We start from the raw sequence: 22284 nt of genomic DNA, 5'->3' as shown, positions 1-22284 counted from the left end.
TCCTTGCAAGCTATTCAACCAGTTCCTAATCTAATAAATTGACTGTCAGCTGGTCTATACATCTTCATCTCATACACAAAGCTAGCATGAGACAACTGTCAAATGCACTGCTGAAACCTACATTTATTCTCCCTTCCTCATTCCTCTGATCTCCCAATAACCCTCTGAGGCTAGTTTGACATAATCTATTCTTGATCAAGACCTCCTGGGCTTTTTGAATGCTATTTCCTTTGCAAATCTTTACAGAACTTTTATTTAATAATGTCCAGAGTTTGGAGAATTCATCCATGTCTCTCTCCCCCAACCCAATAAAGACGTTCACTTTTTTTTTTCAATTTTGCAGTGCTTTTCTCATGCTCAGTAATCTTTCACAGATCACTGACAGCAGTTTGGTAATGACATATTTCAATTCTTTCAGTTAATTTGCATTATTCAATTAAAATATATGTTTAGCATTTTGACCATCATGAAGAATAATGAATATTAGAAAAGATACATCAGAGTTGAAGTTAATTTTAAAAAATTACTCAAATTTTCTCACAATTACTTTTCCATGGCTCATTTCGATACTCTATGCTATACGATACAGAGCCAGAAAAAATATGATATTCACCTCATGCTTAATGAATATTGTAGCTATCATCAAAATATGTATACATATTTACATAAGTATAAATATACATAATTTTGTTTTTCAGTTTCTTCCTTCATGCTCCATCTATGCTATACACATCTGTATCAAATTAAATTTTTTGATCACTTCCTTAATTTAGGTCAAAATATCACAGCATAAACTCAAAAGTTTTCAGCTAAGAATTGGAAAAGAAGCTCCCATTTCTCATAGAGGTTGTGTTTTGTGTGGCACAAAACACTCAGAAAGTTGCATAGTAGATTATGAAATATTTCCACAGTTACTATATGGTGATTATTTAAGATAAAAAGGTTTCCCTAGAAGAGCCAAACAAAATGGTTTATAAATTTCATGAGAATCTAAAATGGGAAATGTAGAATAGTAACTTACATGCTGCTTCTTTTCTAATCAAGTGAAGTTCTGGGTTCATGTGTTTTGATTAAGCCCAAGTGGTCAAGTGATTGACAATATTGTTGAATTATCTATTTTTCAAAGCATTTTCTGATCATAACATTAGTGTCATGGTCTTTAATTAAAAATATTTCCTCAACATCAATATAGTATCCAAATTTTGCAGTCAAAACTAGCTTTTTGTCATAGATAATACTATTCATCACTCCAAAAAATAAAACAGGTATGTTTCATTTTCTGTACATAGATTTGCAACAGGCCTACACATGAGAAGGCTTAACTTTATAAACCATTCAAGGAAAGAACTTGTCGGATTGAGAAGAAATCAAGTTACTGATGAATATAAAAGTTTTTAACTTTTAAACTTCATATGAAGTGAGGTTAATTGTCACTAATTCATCCTTATTATCAAACAAGGAGTCAGAGGTCTAAATAGATGTCTATTCATTATTTCTACAACTATTGCATTTTCTCCTTCATATTTGTTTTGATGTAATTCTTACTTTAAAAGGATATAATATTTTATCATTTAAAATTAATTTTGGTCACTAGAACTAAATCTTAAAGCCATGTTACAAAGATTACAAAATACAATTAGTTTTGAACTTAAAACTTATTTAAAAATCAGCTCCTTCAAATCTGATTTTATATGTAAATTCATATACTATGATTATATCCACATTTTCCAATGCTGTAATTGAAACTGATTGAAAATTGTAGTTTTCATCAAATCCCAGAACCACATTAGGATCTCAGTATTGCTTTATTCAATTCACCCATAACTTAGTAGAAAAAAATTCCCTTTCTGACAACTAGAAAAAGTAATCATCCAGCCTCCACCTGGATAGTGTAGGGGGAATTTGATGTCTCATTAGGCAGCTCATACTTTTTTTTTCAGTCATTTCAATCATGTCTTCCACATTTAGCATTTTTTTGATAGGGAAACAGGAGAGATTGGCCATTTTCTTATGCACTTCATTTTACAGATGAAGAAAGTAAGGCAAATAGGCCTAAGTTACTTGCCCTGGGTCACTCAGCTAGGAAGTATCTGAGGCCAGATTTGAACTTGGAAAGATGAGTCTTCTCAACTCTAGGTCCAGCATTCTATATAGTGTGCCACTTAGCTTCACCCATTACATTTTTTTAAAAAAGTCTAATTGCTAGAAAGTTGTTTCTCCCCATCATATTGAGGGAAAATGTGCCTCTCATTAATTTTATCTGTTGCTCCTAACTTTGTCCTTTAAAACAAATTCATTGAGTAATAGAATCAAGATCAAAAATATGTCAACAGAATGGATTGATGAACCAAGTCCAACAAGATGATATTTAACAGAGATAAATAGAAATTGCTATACATGATTCAAAGAATCAACTATACAAATACAGATTTCATTCTTTACATCTGCCTCTATCCCTAGTACCTAGGACATTGTCACAGAATAGGCACTTAATAAATATTTGTTGATTGATTGAAAATGTACTTCTACAAGAATTTTTGTAATTAAAAAAATGAAAATATCATTAGCCTAAAAGTTCAATAAAAGGTGACAATGTGATATAGAAATCTTAAAAAAAAGAAGAAAAAAGAAAGTAAATATTAACTGCAGTAGAAGAGTATTCAAAGCAAGAAAGATAACAGTTCTGCTTATCATACCCTATTTGGTATATTCTATTTGATCATTGGCACTAGATTTAATTAAGAAATAAATTAGCAGAATACAATGACCAGAATGATAAATGTACTTAAAATAACTCAGTACAAAAAGTTGTTGAAGGAACTAGGAATGTTTAGCCTAAGAAAAGAAACTATCTAGGAAAACACATGACTGTTGTCTGCAGATATTTAAATGGTCATCATGTGAAGGAAAAATTAAATCAGATTTGTTCTATTTGGTTTCATCTTATTAGATTTGGCCTCTCATTCTAGCCCAAGGAAATCTCTCTCTATAAAAAAGGCCTGATTCTGTCATCTAATGTATTTGTTATTCTTTCCATTTTTGTTGCATTTAATAATTTAGTTATTTATTACGTCATCAAATTTATTGAAAAAAATGTTGACCCAAAAGAGGATAAAGAAAAGAGTGCTCTGTTGTTCCACTAAAGACCTTCTCCCAGATTATTTCAGTCATTAATAACCATTCTTTGGCACCAGATAGTCAATCCTTAATCTACCTAGCAATACTATTATCTATCTCATTTCTCTTAATTTTATCTAAAAGAGCTTCATAATTAAGTGATTGACAAGGTAAATGTTGTGCCTTATTGTCAATCTTTTGTGTTCTGGTTTTGTAGTTTATCAGTTAGTTAATCAATCACTGAACATTTATTAAGTACCTACTATGTGCTAGGGACTTAGATAAGCAGTTGGAATGCAAAAACGAGGCAAAAGACATCCCTATACTCAAGGAATTTACAATCTAATCAGATTCATCTAATTATTTAGTTCATCTTGATTTTCTCCCTGTTTAGTCTGTCTGAACTATACTTCTTACCACAGTTTTGCTTCATTTTTGTAAGCCATTGATTTTTTCACAAACGTTTCCAGATTCCCTCTTCAGAAGAGTATATTTTTGATGCATAGTATTATTTTGTCACCATATTGTCCAATATTTTTGATACAATATACCTTTGCCAATGTGCATTTTTAACTAATGCATAATGTTGGATTCAGTACCATGTGAGGATCAGTCGAAAAAAGTGGGAATGGAAAGGAAAGCCTTGAAGGGATATGACAGCTGATTATAAAAATTTGGAAGGCATGTGATGTGAAAGAGAGATTAAGACTGACCTACTTATCCCTGGGATATAGAAAGATATAATCAGAAAGATCCTTCATTTCCAATCAAAGAACCTCAGCTTGAATTTTGGTCTTGCCACTTACTATTGGTGTGACCTTGGCCAAGATATTTATGTTTTCTGGGCTTCAATTTTTTCATCTGTAAAACGAAGGGTTTGTACCTTTGAGATCCATTCCAGTCCTTGATCAAAATCCTATGATCCTTCAAGAATAGAGGTAGCAAAGCATTACAGTGAGTTATCTTTAAAATGTGTACAAGATAAAAATAAGCAAATTTAGGCTTACTCTAAAGAAACACTTCCTAACAATTGTAGCTTCAAAAAAGTGAGATTGACTGCCTTGGAACCTTGATATCACTCTCTCACTTGAGGTCTTTAAGCAAATGTTATATGATCACAAATTTGGTATGATGTTTGTGTCTTGTTCAGATAAAAGTTTTGACTAAGTGGTTGGTTGGACTCTGAAGTCAATTCCAGCTTTCAGATTCCATTATTTTGTCCATTTTGAATATGAATACTGTACAGACATGGATTATTAATTAAAATATTGGGTTAAAAAAGGTTATCAATGGGTAAGTAAAATTAAATTATTCCTATCATTTCATCTGTACTTTTATGGTTAATTTTATTAAAATGGCAATAAGCTTAATTAAACTGATATTAGTCAAACTTTATGGACATATTGATACACTATCCACACATTTTTTTTCATAGAGCATACATAAGAAATAAAGTAGTTTACTAGAAAGATTACTGGATCCAAAGTCCTGAGATCTGAGTTTAGAACCTGGTTCTGCAACTTCATTCTTCACCTTGGGCAAGTAATAACTTGTCTAGGTCTCCATTGCCTCATCTGTAAAATGATAGAGCTGTTTTATGTGACCGCTAAACTCCCTTCTACTCTGAATTAATGATAATTTGACAGAAATGTATTAGATTGGCATATAGACTGCTTAGTATCTTGTCCTTTTCCATTTGTCATTTCAGATGTACATTACCAACACAATAAAAGCCAAAGGAACAAGACTTGCTAAACCAGTTCTATGCTTGGGCTTAATGTGTTTGGCCTTTCTTACTGGACTCAACAGAGTAGCAGAATATCGAAATCATTGGTCAGATGTGATAGCAGGTTTTCTTGTTGGAATATCTATAGCAGTATTTTTGGTAAGTACTTGAGGCTGATTTTGATTGCATTGCATTGAGGCAAGTGAACTTGCATTATCCATTTTGAGAAAATGAGTGTGTAAAAGCTATACTAATTCTCACTATTGTGTGTAGAAATTAAATGGGACTTATGTATAGTATCCCCCTCGTTCTCTCTGATGAAGATTAAGTGCCATTTCTAAATTACATGATTATGAATATATTTCCTGAAACCCACTTTCTACATAAAATTAACTTATGCTTGCATAACCCTTGAAAATGGGACAGACCTAGGAATTCATGAAATCTAAACCAATATTATTCTCCTACAGGTACAAAGCATCCTGGTTTTAATGGACAGAATACTGGACCTAGAGGCAAAATAAGAATAATAATACTTATATAATCCAACTCATGGGGATAGTGTGAGGAAAGTACTTTGCCAAGTGCAAATTATATAAATGTGAGCTACGATCATTGTTATTTTTAAAATTCAGTTTTATCTTATTTCTAACTCCCAGATCTATGACATGATTCAATTTCTTTCATTTATAAAGGGCTGCATTAGACCTGAAAGTACAAAAATAAAAGTAAATTTTAAAGATGAAGCTATTGGGCACAGTGGCTGGAGCTTTGAATTTGGAGTCAGGAAGTCCTGAGTTCAATTTTTGCTTCAGCCTATGTGTGCTCCTAAGCAAGTCTGTCTGACTTGGTTTTCTATCTCTAAAACAGGAAGAATCGTAGTACCTACCTAAAGTGTTACTGTAAGATGCAAATGAGATAACAGTAAAAGCATTTTCCAAACCTGAATATACTATATAAATCCTATATTAATAATAGTGATGTGATTATTAATGAGACCTCTCCCTTAAGGGTTCTACTGGAGAAATATATTTTTTCCTCAGATAGATAAATACAAAACCTATTCAATATAATAGAAAGTAAATTCATGAGGAGTTTAATATGCTAATAGTGGGAAGGATATGGAAAGTGTTTATATAAGAAGAGATATGTGACTTGTTTTGAATGATAAGTGCTATGGAAATAGGGTAATACATAAAATGCTATTTGATTTATTATTAAAAGTCATAATAAACCTGGAAAATTAAGAAAGTTTTTATAGAAAAAACAATTCATTTCATGGTAAATGATAAAATAATTTTCAGAAAAAATTTATGCGGATGAATAGGGTGAAGAAGTTAGAAAGGGAGTGCATTCCAGACTAAGGGGACTCTCAGTAAAAGTCACTGATAGAGAAGGGAATGAAATGTTATATACTAGCAACAGTTAGTAAACCACCTTCTTTAGAATAAAGTGTGTATGAAGAGCAATAATGTGAAATAAAAGGCATGCATAATGGTTCAATAGAAAAATAATTGAGTCAAAAGTAAAAAAATCTAATATGTCTAGTAATAATAATAATAGCTATCATTTATACAGCTCTTTAATGTTTGCTAAATGCTTTATCAAGGCTATCATATTTTATCCTCATAATGATTCTATTAAATCAATACTTAGTACCCTCACTTCAGATATGAGAAAACTGAGGCAATTACAAGTGAAATGGCTTGTCCATCATCACATAGTAAACAATGCCCTGAATCATATTTTAACTCATTTCTCACACTCCAGATTCAAGACTAAAAACTATGCTCCCTAGTAAACTGGTCTTCACTTGATATGTGATAACTAATCCCTCCAAGGCTCAGTTTCTTCATGTGTAAAATGAAGTGGTTAATGCAAATGGATTCCAGTGTCCAGTCTGGCTCTAATATATCTAAAATCCTATAAAACAATTTTTAAAAATAATTTCAAAGAGAGGAAAGCTTGCTTCTTTAGGCTAGCTTGTCTCCTGAAGAATCCATATGATACAAACAGTACTTTGGAAGCTTCTTGTAAACAAATATTTTAAAGCCACTGTGATACTTAATATTTTTAAAAGCCTGGAGTAAATGCTTTTATATCACAAATGTTCTTTTCCAGATAACTTATTTTGGTAACTATAATTTTTGTATTTTAAGCATTTCTCAAAGTGGACCCCATCTGTTTCCATTGACTACCACTAAATGTTTATCCCTAAAGCAATGATTTTCAATCCTAGTTTTCCAATCTGAGCTATTTACAGTATTCTCAAAAGGTATCTGGAATTCTCAAACACTTCCCAAATGAAATTTGTTTTTAATTTGACTCAATTTCTCTGTCTCTGTCAGTGGTATTGGCCTTCTCCAAATCACTCAACTTCAACAATACTGAGTCATTTTAGTTTATGTTATTTGTTGATTCTCTATAATGAGTCAGACTACCAATGACTATATTTTTCATATATCTCTGATTTTGTTTCCATTCCCTCATCTCCATTCTAAGATAGGATAGAAAGTATGCTGGATTTGAAGTCAGAGGAGGAGGCTATGTGACCTTGAACAAATCTCTGAATTTTTTGGACCTCATTCTTTTTCATATATAAAATGAGAGGATTAGAATAAAAGGTCTATAAGGAACCTCCAATTTCTAAAGTGTGGATGCTAAGATCTATATAATTATCATCACAGGCATATATAATATGAGTTCTGTATAGTGATAGACAGGGAAAAAATTCCCATTTGCTCTCTTATGAGCCAATATATTTTTTTCTAGGGATGTGCCATTATATTCATCTCTGTCTATGTTTGCCCGGGATTTCCAGAGGTTCCTAATTGACCTCACTGACTTCAAACCTTTTTTACTAAGTGGTCTTTCTCATCCTCTCAAAAACTCTTCATTGCTCCTTGATTGGACAGTGTCAATTAAGTTAAATTCAACAAGAAATGAAGTATGTGTAAGCCTTCAGTGTAGGCTTTAATAGGCCCTACTCTACTTTTTCAAGTTTATTTCCCATCATTCATTAATTTGTACTTCCCACTCTAATCAACATTATATTTCTTTTAAGCATACCACATTCACTTTCATTTTTATTCATGTGTTCACATTTTTCCTTTTCCAAAAATGTTTTTTTCTTTTATTTAACTTAACTAGACAAGATCTTGTTCAAGTCTTTTGAAGACAGAATAGTACTAGAGAAAGACTACTGAATTTAGTAGTTAGAGACCCTAGGTTCAAATCCTGCTTCTGCTACTCACTATCTATATAACCCTGGACCAGTCATGTAATTTTTCTTACTTTTGGTTTATTTAACTGTGATAAAAAAGGAATTTAATTAGATATCCTTTGAGTGTTTTTTTCCAGCTCTAAATTTATGAGCTTCTTCTTCATGAACCTCTTCCCCTGATCATTCCACACCTTTCTAGTAATTCTAACTTGCACAATTTTCCACATAGTTATATAGTCTCTCTTTCTAGCTATAGTTAATTGTAATTTCTTTTAATGAAGGGCTCTATTAATTCTGACCTTCCCAATTTCCCACATAGTTTTGTAATCTCTCTTTCTAGATATAGTTAATTGTAATTTATTTTAATGAAGTTCCATGTCTTTTATTTTACTGTGCCCCATCTCTTCCTCCAATTTCTAATGAATCTGAACTTCTGGTCTCTGGTACCTAACCCAGCATTCTTTGCTCTCCCGTAATGAATCTAACAGTTATATCATGTAAAAATGTGCTCTTGGTCACAGGGCATTAAGTGCTAAGGGAGGTACAAAGATTTAGAGTCCATTCTCTGATGGTATGATGAAATAGGAACACAGAGAGCTATAATGGATAATATTACATAGTAAGTGCAGGGTATGGCTGTAAAATTAAATGCTATTTGGTTTCAGACAGGGAGAAATGAACCTGGGGAATCAGGAAAGATCTCAGTAAAAAGGAAATTAGCTTTGTGGTAGGAACTAACAAATATTCAGGGGAAAATAACAATATGGGTAAATAGTTTTCTAAAATCTCTAGAATTTTTTGACTTAACATGAAGTTGTATGTTTCAATTAAACTAATATTTGACTGTTTTTATATGCAAGGAACTGTACCCATATTTGATATTATCCATTATGTACAGAAGGTATGGTGATGAATAGATATTTTAGCTACTGTCAAGGAGTATAGGATCATAACATCTAAGAGATAAAAAGATTTTAGAAATAATAGAATCCAATCTTCCCAAATGAGGAAACTTGGTGCCAAAGCAGTATCTTCTGCCTGACTCCTAATCTAATGATGTTTTCTGGTATTCTTATTTTACAGTTAAAAAAACTGAGACAAACAGAAATTAAATGATTTGCCCAGGATCACACAACTAGATTTTACTTCTTTAATTTTGACCTAGAGCTTTTCCCACTATATCACCTAGCTTTCTATTTTAATGAACAATGAAATTAAATTAAATTGGCATTTATTAAATCTCTATTATGTGCTAAATAATACTAAGACCCCTCCCCTCAAAAGAACAAACATTCCCTTCCTTCAAAGAATTTGTATTTTCCATAATTCCTGGCTCAAGAATCTTATATTCTCTGTACAGGATAAATTTAAATACAGATAAGTAAATATGTTCTGATATCAGGAGGAAGTGAATATAAACAACTGGATTGTTGAAGGGAGTTAGGAAAGATATTACAAAGGCACTGGCACAGGAATTGAATTTCGAATGAAGTTTGGAGTTGTATTATTGAATAGAAACCACAGCAAATACAAAGGTGCAAAGATAGGAGATGATAGCACATTTAGTTAGGAGGAGAAACATCGCTGCTTATTTAGCTGGAACATAGTATGTGAAGGTAAATAATGTGAAATAAGTAGTTAGGCAGATGGGAGCAAGATAACGATCAAAAATATCTTTCCCTAATAATTCTTAATTCCCTAATAATTTTTAAAATGAAATAGATTCTTAGGAACCTATGATGGTTTGGGTATAGCCTGGCTTTAAGATATAAAACTGATTTGAATAACTTACTGCTCAAAGATTTTCTAGTCATAAGATTTTCTAGAGAGTGTATGTCTATGTGTGTATACATATATATACACAGTAACTTTGGTAACATACATATATATTATTTATATCTATATGGCATTAGAATAGATTGAATATCCTCATTGGAAATGTATGTGACAATAAATGAATAGCAACATGTGAAGATATTTTTCTCAGCTATTAGCATTCCATAGTATAGTTTTATTATCATACAGAGTAATTTTGTTTATAAAACTGGATAGCAACCAAAAATCTAATTGGCCTTTGGAGAAAATTTGGTGGTAAGCCTTCTTAAATAAAAGCCTTCCCAGTAGAGACTATGGAATTTTGTAATTTAAATTTGTAATTATACATTAAACATTTATGAAAAAGAATTGCTATATTCTAACTGTACAAAAATTGAACTTTTTTTCCTGTTTCACTATAGAGAATAATGAAATAATAATTTAAAAATAAGTTACAAATGCAGAGAAAAGTAGACAGAAAAATTATTAATTAATTTACATAAGCCAACATTAGTGCATTTCTTGATCATGGCACTGAAATTAAATTCTCCTACCACAATATTCTTAAATGAATTTGAAACCAAGATGACAAAAGCTATTGGTAACAAGATCAATTCCCTTTATAGCATCTCTAGTTTCAACAGTAACCCAGGTGAGCTATTATGAAAATGTCAGATGTGTAAAAGAAATTTATAAACAGACAATAAATATGGTTACTAAATGGAAAACTACTGAATTTGTGAAGGGTTCCAGTTGTAAAATGTTTTATAGTGAATGTGATACTCCTAGAGAGATGTGAAATAAATTCCATTTAAATCGTGAACTACATTAGGAAATGTCATTGGGCTATTAATATGCATAGGGTTGTGATGTTCTTGAATTGATTTGGGCATCAAAAATACTTGAATCATACACATTTAGTGAGAAATGTTGAGAATCAAAGTCATTATTAATTGAATGGTAGAGCAAGTGGTGAGCTTTATTTTCTGAATTACGTAATACTTGTGTAAATTTTATTTATAATTAAAGTCCACCAGACATATTCAGAGAAAATAAATTTAGCTTTTATTTCACCCCTATGCAATCTTTTCAAAGTGGTTGAATCTACTGTTATCTTAATTAGAATTGTCAACCCATTAGCCATAGAAATACCACAGGAAGTGATCACTTTGGATGCAATTTAACGGTTATTATTTTCTGTAACTTCTAGGTCGTATGTGTGGTAAACAATTTCAAAGGAAGACAACCAGAAAATGAACACATACACATGGACAATCTGGCACAGATGCCAATGATCAGCATTCCTCGAGTAGAAAGTCCCTTAGAAAAGGTAACATCTGTCTTAAGTGCTTCATCATTTACATTCTAAACCATGATTGTTATCTGGGAAGAAGTCACATGATTTTTTTATTTATCTGAAAGAGAGTCATCTCCATGATTTACCAATACAATCTGAGTAGAATTTAATCTAATTTAAGATTAAACAAAGTCACGGTCACAAAGAAATGATTGTGGAACATACTTATTCTACCAAAAGTGCTTCTTTTGCAGGCAGAAGCAAGGGTACATATACATAAGGGGAAAAAAACCTCCAAGCTTCTTGACACTTTCAAAATAAGTAATATCTGCTAATAAAACTTAGACAGAAAAGGAAAAGTTTAAAGAAATCTTGTAGGGGTCATATTAGTTTAACACATATTTATTGAATGCTCATTTTGTACATGATACTGTTTGGGATATGAAATAGGAAAAATACATCATAAAGAAGCTTATAATATGTAATAAACACATATAGAACTGTAATGTGAGGAACAAAACATGAGATTAGGGTTGGGCTATGGGAGATGGGAAGAAAAGGAATGGTAAGGGCAAAAGAATGAGATGAGAAGTGCTTGAATCTAATGAAAAATAATGTGGGAAAGATAAGTTGAGAAAGGTAGATTGAAATCAAATCACAGAGACTCATCAACACTGGCCTAATCAAAACATCAAATTGAAGTTTTCAAAAAATATCTGATATCACATTAAATAATTAGAGAAAAGAACTCAGTTAACAAGTCCTAAATTGTCTTATTTTGTTTTGTTTGGGGTTTAAATAGGGCATCAGGTTACATAACTTACTGCTCAAAGACTTTTCTAGTCATAAGATTTTATAGAGAGTATGTGTATATATGTGTATACATATATGCATATATATATATATATACACAGTAACTTTGGTAACACACACACACATATATATATAATATTTATATCTATATGGCATTAGAATAAATCAAATATCCTCACTGGAAATGTCTGTGACAATAAATGAATAGCAACATGCAAAGATATTTTTCCCAGTTTTTAGCATTCCATAGTATGGTTTTATTATCATGTAAATGTTATATGGCCTTTCTTATTTCAAGAAGAATAAATCTTTAGGTGAGCCTGCATTTGTATTCTAGAATATTATATAATAGAATAAAACTCAACTCTAAAACTTCAATAAGCATTGATTTCAAGAAGAAAATAAAAGTAAAGGGAAAATTTTATTTTAATATTTCGAAAAGAACAAAGTCAGATATAGAAAATAATTTTCGTTCTAAAATTACTGTATTCTACTTGAGAAAGAATAGTTTTCAGAAGTGAATATCACATATTTTGTTACCTAGAAAATTGCTCCTTGTTTAGTCACAGGAAAATCACAGATTGAAGAGAATTTAAAAAAACACTTTTCATGAAAATAGGACAACTGTGTTGATTTAGTTTTTTTGTTTGTTTTTCACATGCAGCTTTTTACATGACTACATAATAGAGAATCTAATCTTGCAAAATATGAGTGAATATTTACACTAGAAAATAGCAATAGACTTTAGCTAACATCAGAGAAAGGATCCATCAAAGTCAAAGCTCCATTGTTGACTTCTAAAAATATTGATTGTAGACAATGAGGTTGCAATAAAATGATTTCATGTATACACCTATATTTTGATGGATCTATGATCTCATTCATATGAATGGTCCTACTAATATGAACCTAGTACCAAAGACCTTCTGCTTTAAATATTTCGTGAGCATCACTGCAACATTAGATCTAGCTACATTATCTCTCATTTTCATTGATTTAAAAAAAAAACCACTTTGCGATATATTGAAAATTGAACTTTTCTGCTTTTAAATTTTTTCACATTCAACAGAGGTTTCTTCTACATGTATTTGACTGGCCCAGCCTGATATTTTGCTAATATCATTTTTATTTCTTCATATAACCTTGAGATGTGAACTGATAGATACCCAAAGTGTTAAATTCACTGTTATCACTGATGTGGATACTAGAAAAAATGGAATATTTAGTCAATTTTATTTGTTTCCTTTTTATATAAGGGCCAGTGAGATGATCTGACTTAGTAGTCTCATGTTTATCTATAATCTCATTTCCCCTTCATTGATTTTTACTGTTTTGTGAGATGTCATTGAAAATTTTCATCTTCCACTTAAATGTTTTACAAATAATCAAACAGTTATAGTCACTACTGTACTTTGTTGCTGTCTCTTCCTGGCATTATAATTACCATCACTCTTTATTGCCATGTCTCTCTGATATTTGCAATACCCACCATTGTTCTTAATCATTATGCCTCTCTGCTTATGATAATCAAGGGTCAAAATGTATATTGAGCTGGTTTGGAGAACCTTGTGACATTCTTCTATTTCTTCATGCTCTGCAATAGATGTTGACACATAAACTTCAACTATTTTCATGACATGCACTATAAGATCCAAAACCCAATGATGACTAAATGTTTTTGTTCTCCTTGGGAACATGACAAAATTAACTCTGCCAGTTCCTTTATTCACCTCTCAGAAGAGAAATTATGAACAATCCTATTCAGCTACAAATTCCTGAAACTTCTGGTTTCATTCATGGCAAGATTAGCAGCATGGCCATTGTTTAATTCCTTCAGTAATATATCAAGTCTTTTGACAATAGGCAACAATCTCTTAGGGTATCAGCAGCGACATTAAGATTTATGAATGGCCTCATATTTCTATGATTCTTAACCCCCATGTGAGAAATGAATATTTCTCTCTTGTATTTAATAACTAATTATTAAATCAGGACCAAGGTCTTCATCCCTTTTTAATTTCCTTATCCAGAAATCAACCAGTGGGGGAAATCCTTCTTAAATATTTACCCAGACTAGTGTCTATTGTTGGTAAAGCTGTGAACTGATGCAGCCATTCTGGAGAGCAATATAGAATATTGGAATATGACAAAAAAAGAGCTATTAAACTGTGCATACCCTTTGATTCAGCAGTGTCACTACTGGGCTTGTATTCCAAACAGATCATTAAAAAAGAGGAAAGGACCCATATATGCAAAAATGTTTGTAGCAGCTCTTTTTGTGGTGGCAAGAAACTGGAAACTGAGTGACTGCTCATCAGTTGGAGAATGGCTGAATAAATTATGGTATATGAATGTATTGAAATAGTATTGTTCTATAAGAAACAATCAGCAGAATGATTTCAGAGAGGCCTGGAGAAACCTACATGAACTGATGCTAAGGGAAGTAAGGACAACCAAGAGAACATTGTTATACAGCAATAACAAGACTATCTGATGATCAATTCTGATAGACATGGCTTTTTTCAACAATGAGGTCAGTTCTAATAGATTCGTGATAGAAAGAGCCAATTGCACCCAGAGGACTGTGGGGACTGAGTGTGGATCACAACATAGTATCTTCCCTTTTTTGTTGTTGTTTACTTGCATTTGGTTTTCTTTCTATTTTTTTTTCCTTTTTGATCTGATTTTTCTTATGCAGAATGATCATTGTGGAAATATGTATAGAAGAATTGCACATATTTAATATATATTGGATTACTTGCTATATAGGGAAGGGAATAAGGAAGCTAAGCAGAAAAAAAATTGGAACAAAAGGTTTTGCAAGGATGAGTGTTGAAAACTATATGCATATGTTTTAAGAATAAAAAAAAACTTTTTAAAAAATTAAAAAAAAAGATTTACCCAGGCCAAGATCTAATCAGATAATAATTTTTTTTTTCAAATTTGGGTTTAATATGTTTATTTTCTCATTATGTTTGTTCAGACAAGTCTAGGGAAGAATTGATTCTCTCTTTGCCAAAGAGGTGATATGGAAATCAATATGTCTTTGATGAAGATTTGGGTGACCCAAGACCCTCATTTTAATATAGTCCATCTCCCATTGTATTAACCAATCAGAGTCAGTTTTCATTCATCAGATTGTAAGTAGCTACCTCCTATATGCATGAATTCATTGCCATATTTTCAAATAATTTCTGACTGAGTTCAGATGGTTATTCTTTGTTTTGATTCTGATGGTTAGGTTGGGGGAATAACTTATAATGCATGAATTTGGAGTGAGAGAAATTTTATTTGAAAATCGCTTCTGCTACCTGTATGATATTATGCAAGTGTTATTACCTTTCATGTTCTCACTTATTTCAGCTTGAAAACAAAAAGGTAGATTAAATAATCTCTAATTTTCCTTCCAGCTCTAAATTTGTGACCCTTTGGGGCCAGTATATAAAGCTAGCATCCTATGCTTAAGACCTGCAAAGAGTAAATAGGATCATGGGATCCTAAAAATAGTTTCAGAAAAATCTTAAAGGTCATATAGTCCAATATTTTTATTCTACAGATGACACAGCTTAAATCTATAGTGAAGCCTGAGTTCTTCCAAGACTCAGCTTAAATTCCACCTTCTGCAAGAGACCTCTGCCTTTCCCTTCCTTGCAGGTTACCTCCCATTTATTCTGAATGTATCTTGTAGAGATATACTTATTTATATAATATCTCTTTTCTTAGAATGTAAGTTCTTTGAGGGCAAGGACTATGTTTTTGTCTTCCTTTATATCACTCAGCTCTTTGCATAGTGCCTGGATCATAATAATGGTTAATATATGCTTATTTACTGTTGACTATACTACGACATAAAACACAGACTCCATGTTTTGGAAATATATGTTTTTCCATGTGCATTAATTTGGCAGTTGGTGGATAGAAATTACCTAGACTCGTCTTGCAAATTGCTCTTTAGATATAGTAAAAGCATATCCTAAAAATCTTTGATTATGCTACTTGAAATAGCAAAAACTCAAAACTCAAAATGGCAAAGGTTTACTGATGCTTCATTAGCTCATCATTTTCCAGTTGTCAGTTTTATTCAAAAAAGATAAAGGTTTTCTTTCAGAAAACATATACATTCATCAAGCCCCTTCTATTAAATGTGATTTTATAAACTATAAATTATAGGATAATTATAGCATACATGCAGTCTTTAGTTTCATGACAGCTATTGATACTTTAATTATATATCATATATCCAATTACTATTTTTGTGGGATAAATTCATGGTTTATCTAAAATCATGGTGAAGTTTGAATATTACAACATCTGCATTTTAAGGAAATTGTCCAACATTTATCCACAAAAACATGTCTAGTATATATCCATGTCCACTAAACACCAAAGATTCATTTTTGTAAGATTTTACTTGAGATACATACATACACACATATATATATATGCATATATACATATACACACATGTATGGAGTGCCCAATCATATAACTCTTAAATAAAGGATTTTTAGATATAACAGAGGTTGTAAATTGCATATAAAGATAATTTACAAAAATAAAAATAGTAGTATTTTCTTTGAGTCTGAATCATCTCATCCTACTTGCCAGGTCTGCCCTGAACATGAGGTAGGAAAAGGGTGAAAAGAATGCCTTTTCTCTTTCGAAAACTCATTGACACATGTATCTACACATGCACATACAAACACATTTTTCTGTGTATAGATACATACGTGGCTATTGTTAGTTTTCTAGACTGATACTTGCCTATCGTGTATGTGCAAATAACATTGCAATGTACATCTGATAGATTATTGCTTAAATAACAACTCCTAATGACTATTATTTTTTCTTAAACCTCCACTCCCATCTCCAAATATAGCCTTTTACACATCATCCAACACCAGTTGCAAAGTGCAAAAAAATTTGCAAAAAAAAAAAAATGAAATAGTTTCAAGATAAACATTTTATGTTTGGGGTAGACTGGTTCCACAATTAAAATGAATTATAGAGCAGTATACATACTACTACCTGAATATTATTGGAAAGACTGATCAACAAAAGAAGAATTATTTACTTTCAATTCAGAAGAGTTTCAATTCCCTTTAGGACCATTTTGAAAAAGAATGAGAAATTATATTTACACCAACTGACCTCCTCAGTTAAATAGTATAATAAAGTGGAAAAAACCTAATTTGTTAATATTATCAGTACTAATGTATGTGTATTATGTTATATATAATTATATTTAGAATTATGCTGAACAATGACAATAGTTTTAGTAACTATTAATCATCATCTATTCTATCAACTCCAATGATTAGATTTAGAATGGAAAAAATCTGTCAAAACCAGTAGACCAAAAAAAAAATCCGAAAGTGATTATTTTGCTATATTTTTCCATTTTTATTCAATTGTATTTGGATATTTGAAATAGATACAAAGTAAATACTGTCTTAAATTTTATACCTGTGATAAAAACTAAAAGGTAATAAGTGCAATTATCTGTCTATCTATCTATATATATATGTGTGTGTGTGTGTGTACACATATGTATATATATATATATACACACACATTTTATATATATATAATATATATATATATATAATATGTCTGTATGTGTACACACACACATATAAATATATATATAAATATAAACTAAGCAGGAAACAATCATGTCAGAAATTCTATGCATAACTCCAGAATATTCTTTCTTGATATATTTCCTTAGTATTCATTTTTCACTCCAGAAATTTACTTGTGCTTTCAGACTATGTCCTTATCTAGTATACTGTACTACATTTTGTATTTGACAACATTCTAGCATCAAATAAGAAAGCATTGATCAAGCAATTGCTTATCTCCCTTATTAGATTGGGAATTCCTTGAGAGAAGTCCATTTTTTTCTTACTTCTTTTTTTTTTAATTTGTCTTTTCTGTATTTCCAGAATACTGTGCTAAATTCTGAGAATACAAAAAAAAAAAAAAAGACCAATTTTTTTTAAAGAAGAAAAAATGGACTTCTCTCAAAAAATTCACAATCTAATAAAGGAGATAACACATGTAAATAACATGTACAAAAAAGATATGTTCAGGATAAGCAACACAGAAAAGGCATTGAAATTAAGAGGACTTGGGAAGAGGTAGAACATGGAATTTTATTAAAATGTAAAGGAAGTCAAGAGATAGAGATGAGGAGGAAGTGAATTCTAAGTGTGGAGAACAGCCAGGAAAAATCCATGTATTCTTGTGGGTAGAACAGCAAAGAGGCCAGAGCTGCTTAAATCTTTTTTACCTACTGTATTGCTGTCATGGAGGCAGCTATTTGAATCGAACTATAAGTAATTTAATAACAACAATGGCAAACTATAAGGTGACAGACAGCCCTCAACTCCCAGAGGTGGCTTGAATTCTGACTAACCATTTCATCAAAAAAAAAACTTGCTTTTTCTTGGTCTTTCTTGCCCTCAGAACCTTACACATCAAAGAGACTATAAAGTATTTTAGTGAGGCTGATGTGATATTTACACAAAGGGAACTAGTGATCATTTTGTTACTCTAATAAAATAGGTGGGAATGGTTGTTAGCTACTGCTGCTGCTGCTGCTTAAACTTAGATATGGTTATGGACACTGCCATTATAATGTTAGCTCCATTTAATATCCCTCAGTGGTTATCAAACATCATAAAAGTGGGAACTATTTGCTTAAGAAAACAAACAATTTCTCTAGAAGTAGAAAAAACAGAAATGAAATTCAAATATGCGTATCTTTGATTTCATAATGATGTTAAATTCATTTTTTATCCTCTTAGGAGAAAATTGATGTCAAGACTTTAAGAAAATTTCATTAATACATGATTGTTTAAACATCTTTCTAATTTAATAGCATGAATATCCTGTCCTTCCTTTAAAAATATTTTCTTATCAGAATGGATAAGATAAAGAAATATTTTACCATTACTCAGATCATGATCTGAATGGCCAGTTAGTCCATTAGCCAAGTAGTCCAATCCATTCCCTTTACTAGCAAGGAAGTCAATTAATTGACTTGCAAAAGATCATAGAAAAGAAAAATCAGAGTGCTAGATTTGAAACAAGATCTTTTGATACCAGAACTGATCCCAACATTTTAAAGCGGTTCAATGAATGTTTCCTGAGTACTTACAAAAGACAAGACAAATCAAACCCATAATGCTAGTACTACTTTTTTTTTTCTAACCCTAGACCTGTAATGTCATTTTGGTAAACAGTTACCAATGAAAGAATTCCCTCTTTCAGTATAGATTGACAACTGTTCTGTATCTTGTGGTCTTAGATACTTGTGTCATTGAAAGGTTATGTCATTTGTCCTGGGTCACACAGCCAGGATGTGTCATAGATAGTACTTATGCCAGAATATTTTTTACTCTGTGACCAGCTTTGTACTCATTATATTACTGACAATGATAGTACACATTGAATGATCAGCTCACCCTGTTCAACAGCTAAATTACCTCAAAATACCAAACCTTTTCAGGCTTGATGCACCACAAGCTGAATATCACTATGGTAGTCAGAAAGGTTTTCAACCCTAAATGACCTAATCACTGAGTCACCAACTTACTGGAATCACTGAAATTTCTAGGAAAGGTTCTGCATTTGTTCCCTGGAAGAACCAGAAAAGTTCAGCTCAAGCTCTCCTTCATTAGAGAAAAAAAAGATAGTGGGCAGAGCCATAGGTTTTAATTTGAAACACTTGGCCCTATTTTTCAGTCATTTTAGGGCCATGACAATCCAACAATTTAAACTTCAAAGATCCCGGGGAGCCTAACCCTAATACTAAGGAAATATATCAAGAAAGAATATTCTGGAGTTATACATATGTGTGTTTTTACTGACACAAAATTATCAACAGAATGCTTTTGGACAAGTTAAAGTATTATGTATATTCCAGATAGTATTACTATTCTTTATATAACAAGAGTGTGAAATTTCAACATCTTGCCTCAACAGTTGTAGGAAGAATAATCCCCTTCTACCAGCAGAAAACATTTCTCCACCTATTTTATAGATTAATCAGGTCAGAATAACACTAACTGCCCCTCTACAACTTATCAATACACCAGACTGACTTTTGCTAATACAATTAATGAACCGGATTTTATCCAAATGTATATGGCATATATACTACACATGGCAGCAAAGAAATATTGCCATAAATGTACCATACATCAGTGTCATAGCTAGGAGTAGCAGAGGGGAAGACCCTGAGCTTTCTTTACTAGAAAAAAATTAAAATTACACATTAGTGGACACTCCATGATAGAGTCCTTTGAGGTTTCCAAATGCTATGCATGAGTAATTATTTCAAGATATTTGATATTCACTGGCTTACCCAAAATGTAAAGTTTTATTTTATAAAGTTGTATGATTTTTTAAGATGACATTTGGGGCAATTTCAAGCTATTTTATTAGTTATTAAAATACTAGAATATTTCATACAATAAATATCAGAAACATTTTTAATCCAAAGTCTAGATTTTAAGTGTTGAAAGATGTTTTTTGTGGAAACCAAATATTTAGACTGCTGTCATCTGTAACTTTTCCTGCAATTCTATTTAATGAGGGCATTTAAAATATTAGTTTTTTAATCCTTACAGATTTTAAGGTTATAAATGAATCTGCTAAACCATTGTTACATATGGATTTTTAAATGAATGTTCTTTATATGGCATCTTAAAAATTATCTTTTGTAATTAAAATTATTACATACAAGATACAGAGAGATTTTAATAATGTAAGTTACATTTTGCAGAATTATATTTAGGTGAACCCTTTTAAAACTTTTTTTTTCATTTTTAATCTCATTTGTTTAGTCTCATTTGAATATGCATACAATTGATTAATAGGTTTTTCTGTTGTATCACCCATTCAGTTGACTGCTAACTGAGAGAGAAACCAATCAATAGGCAATACAAAAATCATTTTAGTACAAGCAGGAATTCCCTAGGATCACTCATACTTTTATGTGGTAGGTTCTGAATTTCTCTCAACTTTGTTCCCTATAGTTTTGGCCTCGATAAATGTCATGGGGTATTTAGAATTATCTAGAAGGATCACATCATTTTGAAATAGAGTTTTGAATCAAGAAAATATAAAATCACCTTGGATTAAAACTAAGCAAGTTAAACAATAAACCTATGAGGAAGGTCATGGATGATATTAAATATTGACATTTTTATTTCAAGACAATGAAGGCAACTGAACTAGAGGCTAATTGGACTGTGCTTTGTTTATTCATAATTATTGGATCATAAATTTATAGTTGGAAGGACTCAGAGGTCACGTAGTCTAACTTTGCATCCCACACTCCCTTCTCCCTTTCTGATTCTTATTTTGCTGTTTAGCAAACTGATTCAGAGGTTACTTAAATGGCTTGCCCAGTATCCTGTAAATAATATTAGATGTGGAATTTGAACTTAAATCCCTTGGATCTAAATCAAGTATCCTTACCATTAGTTCACCTAGTCCAGTCCCTTCATTTTATAGACATGGAAGCAGAAATCCAGAGAATTGAAGTTATTTCTACAAAACCACATGGTTTCTGTCAGAGTAAAGACTAGAATATAGATCTTTCAAAGATTAAATCATTGCATAATGCTCATCTCAACTATTCAAATGAAGTCATAGTGCCTTTGAATATCCTGTAGCTAATTAGTACAAAGATTTTAAATGTGAACAACTAGTCAAACAAATAGTATCTTAAAATGAGATTTGGGTTTTTGGACCAGTGATTAATGCACAAACAATGAAATCTTTTATAGGAGTAGATTGCAGATAAGGAGAGCCAATAAAAAATATACTTACTTCTTATCTTTCAAATCTAGAAACAGCTAAATGGCATGATAGACATAGAGTCAAGGATACTTGAGTTCAAATCTGGCCTCAAACACAAGCCAATATCTTCCTAACAACTTAGTCCTCATCTGCTTTATTTTTATCATATAAAAATGAGATAGTAAGCATCTACATTCTAGAGGTTTTATGATGATAAAATAACATTTATAAAGTACATGCACACAATGGTCACTTAATAAATGTTTTTTATTTAAAAAGCAGTTCATATATAATAGCAATGCTAAACAGGACAGAGGGTAGCAAATAGAAAATGTAGGAAGATTACAGCATTTGACAAGAAAAAATATTTAAAATCAATCAGGTTCAAGCTAAACACCTCCCTGAATTACTGAATACTAATTCCTGGATAATAATTAGCTCCCTCATAACCACTCTAGAACAAAAAAGCAAAAACAA

The 22284-nt window shown here is 31.4% G+C and overlaps 1 protein-coding gene across 1 annotated transcript in view; it reads left to right on the top strand.

The window, feature by feature from the left end:
* PLPPR5 (phospholipid phosphatase related 5) overlaps nucleotides 1-22284 on the top strand; it is a 171641-nt gene that overhangs the window by 116199 nt on the left and 33158 nt on the right. The window contains exons 4-5 of the mRNA XM_031967129.1: nucleotides 4826-5002; nucleotides 11092-11211. Of these exons, the coding sequence (XP_031822989.1) occupies nucleotides 4826-5002; nucleotides 11092-11211 (297 nt within the window). The remainder of the gene's footprint in view (nucleotides 1-4825; nucleotides 5003-11091; nucleotides 11212-22284) is intronic.

The sequence above is a fragment of the Sarcophilus harrisii genome, chromosome 4 (assembly GCF_902635505.1).
Source record: "Sarcophilus harrisii chromosome 4, mSarHar1.11, whole genome shotgun sequence".
Lineage (NCBI taxonomy): Eukaryota > Metazoa > Chordata > Mammalia > Dasyuromorphia > Dasyuridae > Sarcophilus > Sarcophilus harrisii.
This window is presented reverse-complemented; position numbering and strand designations above follow the sequence as displayed.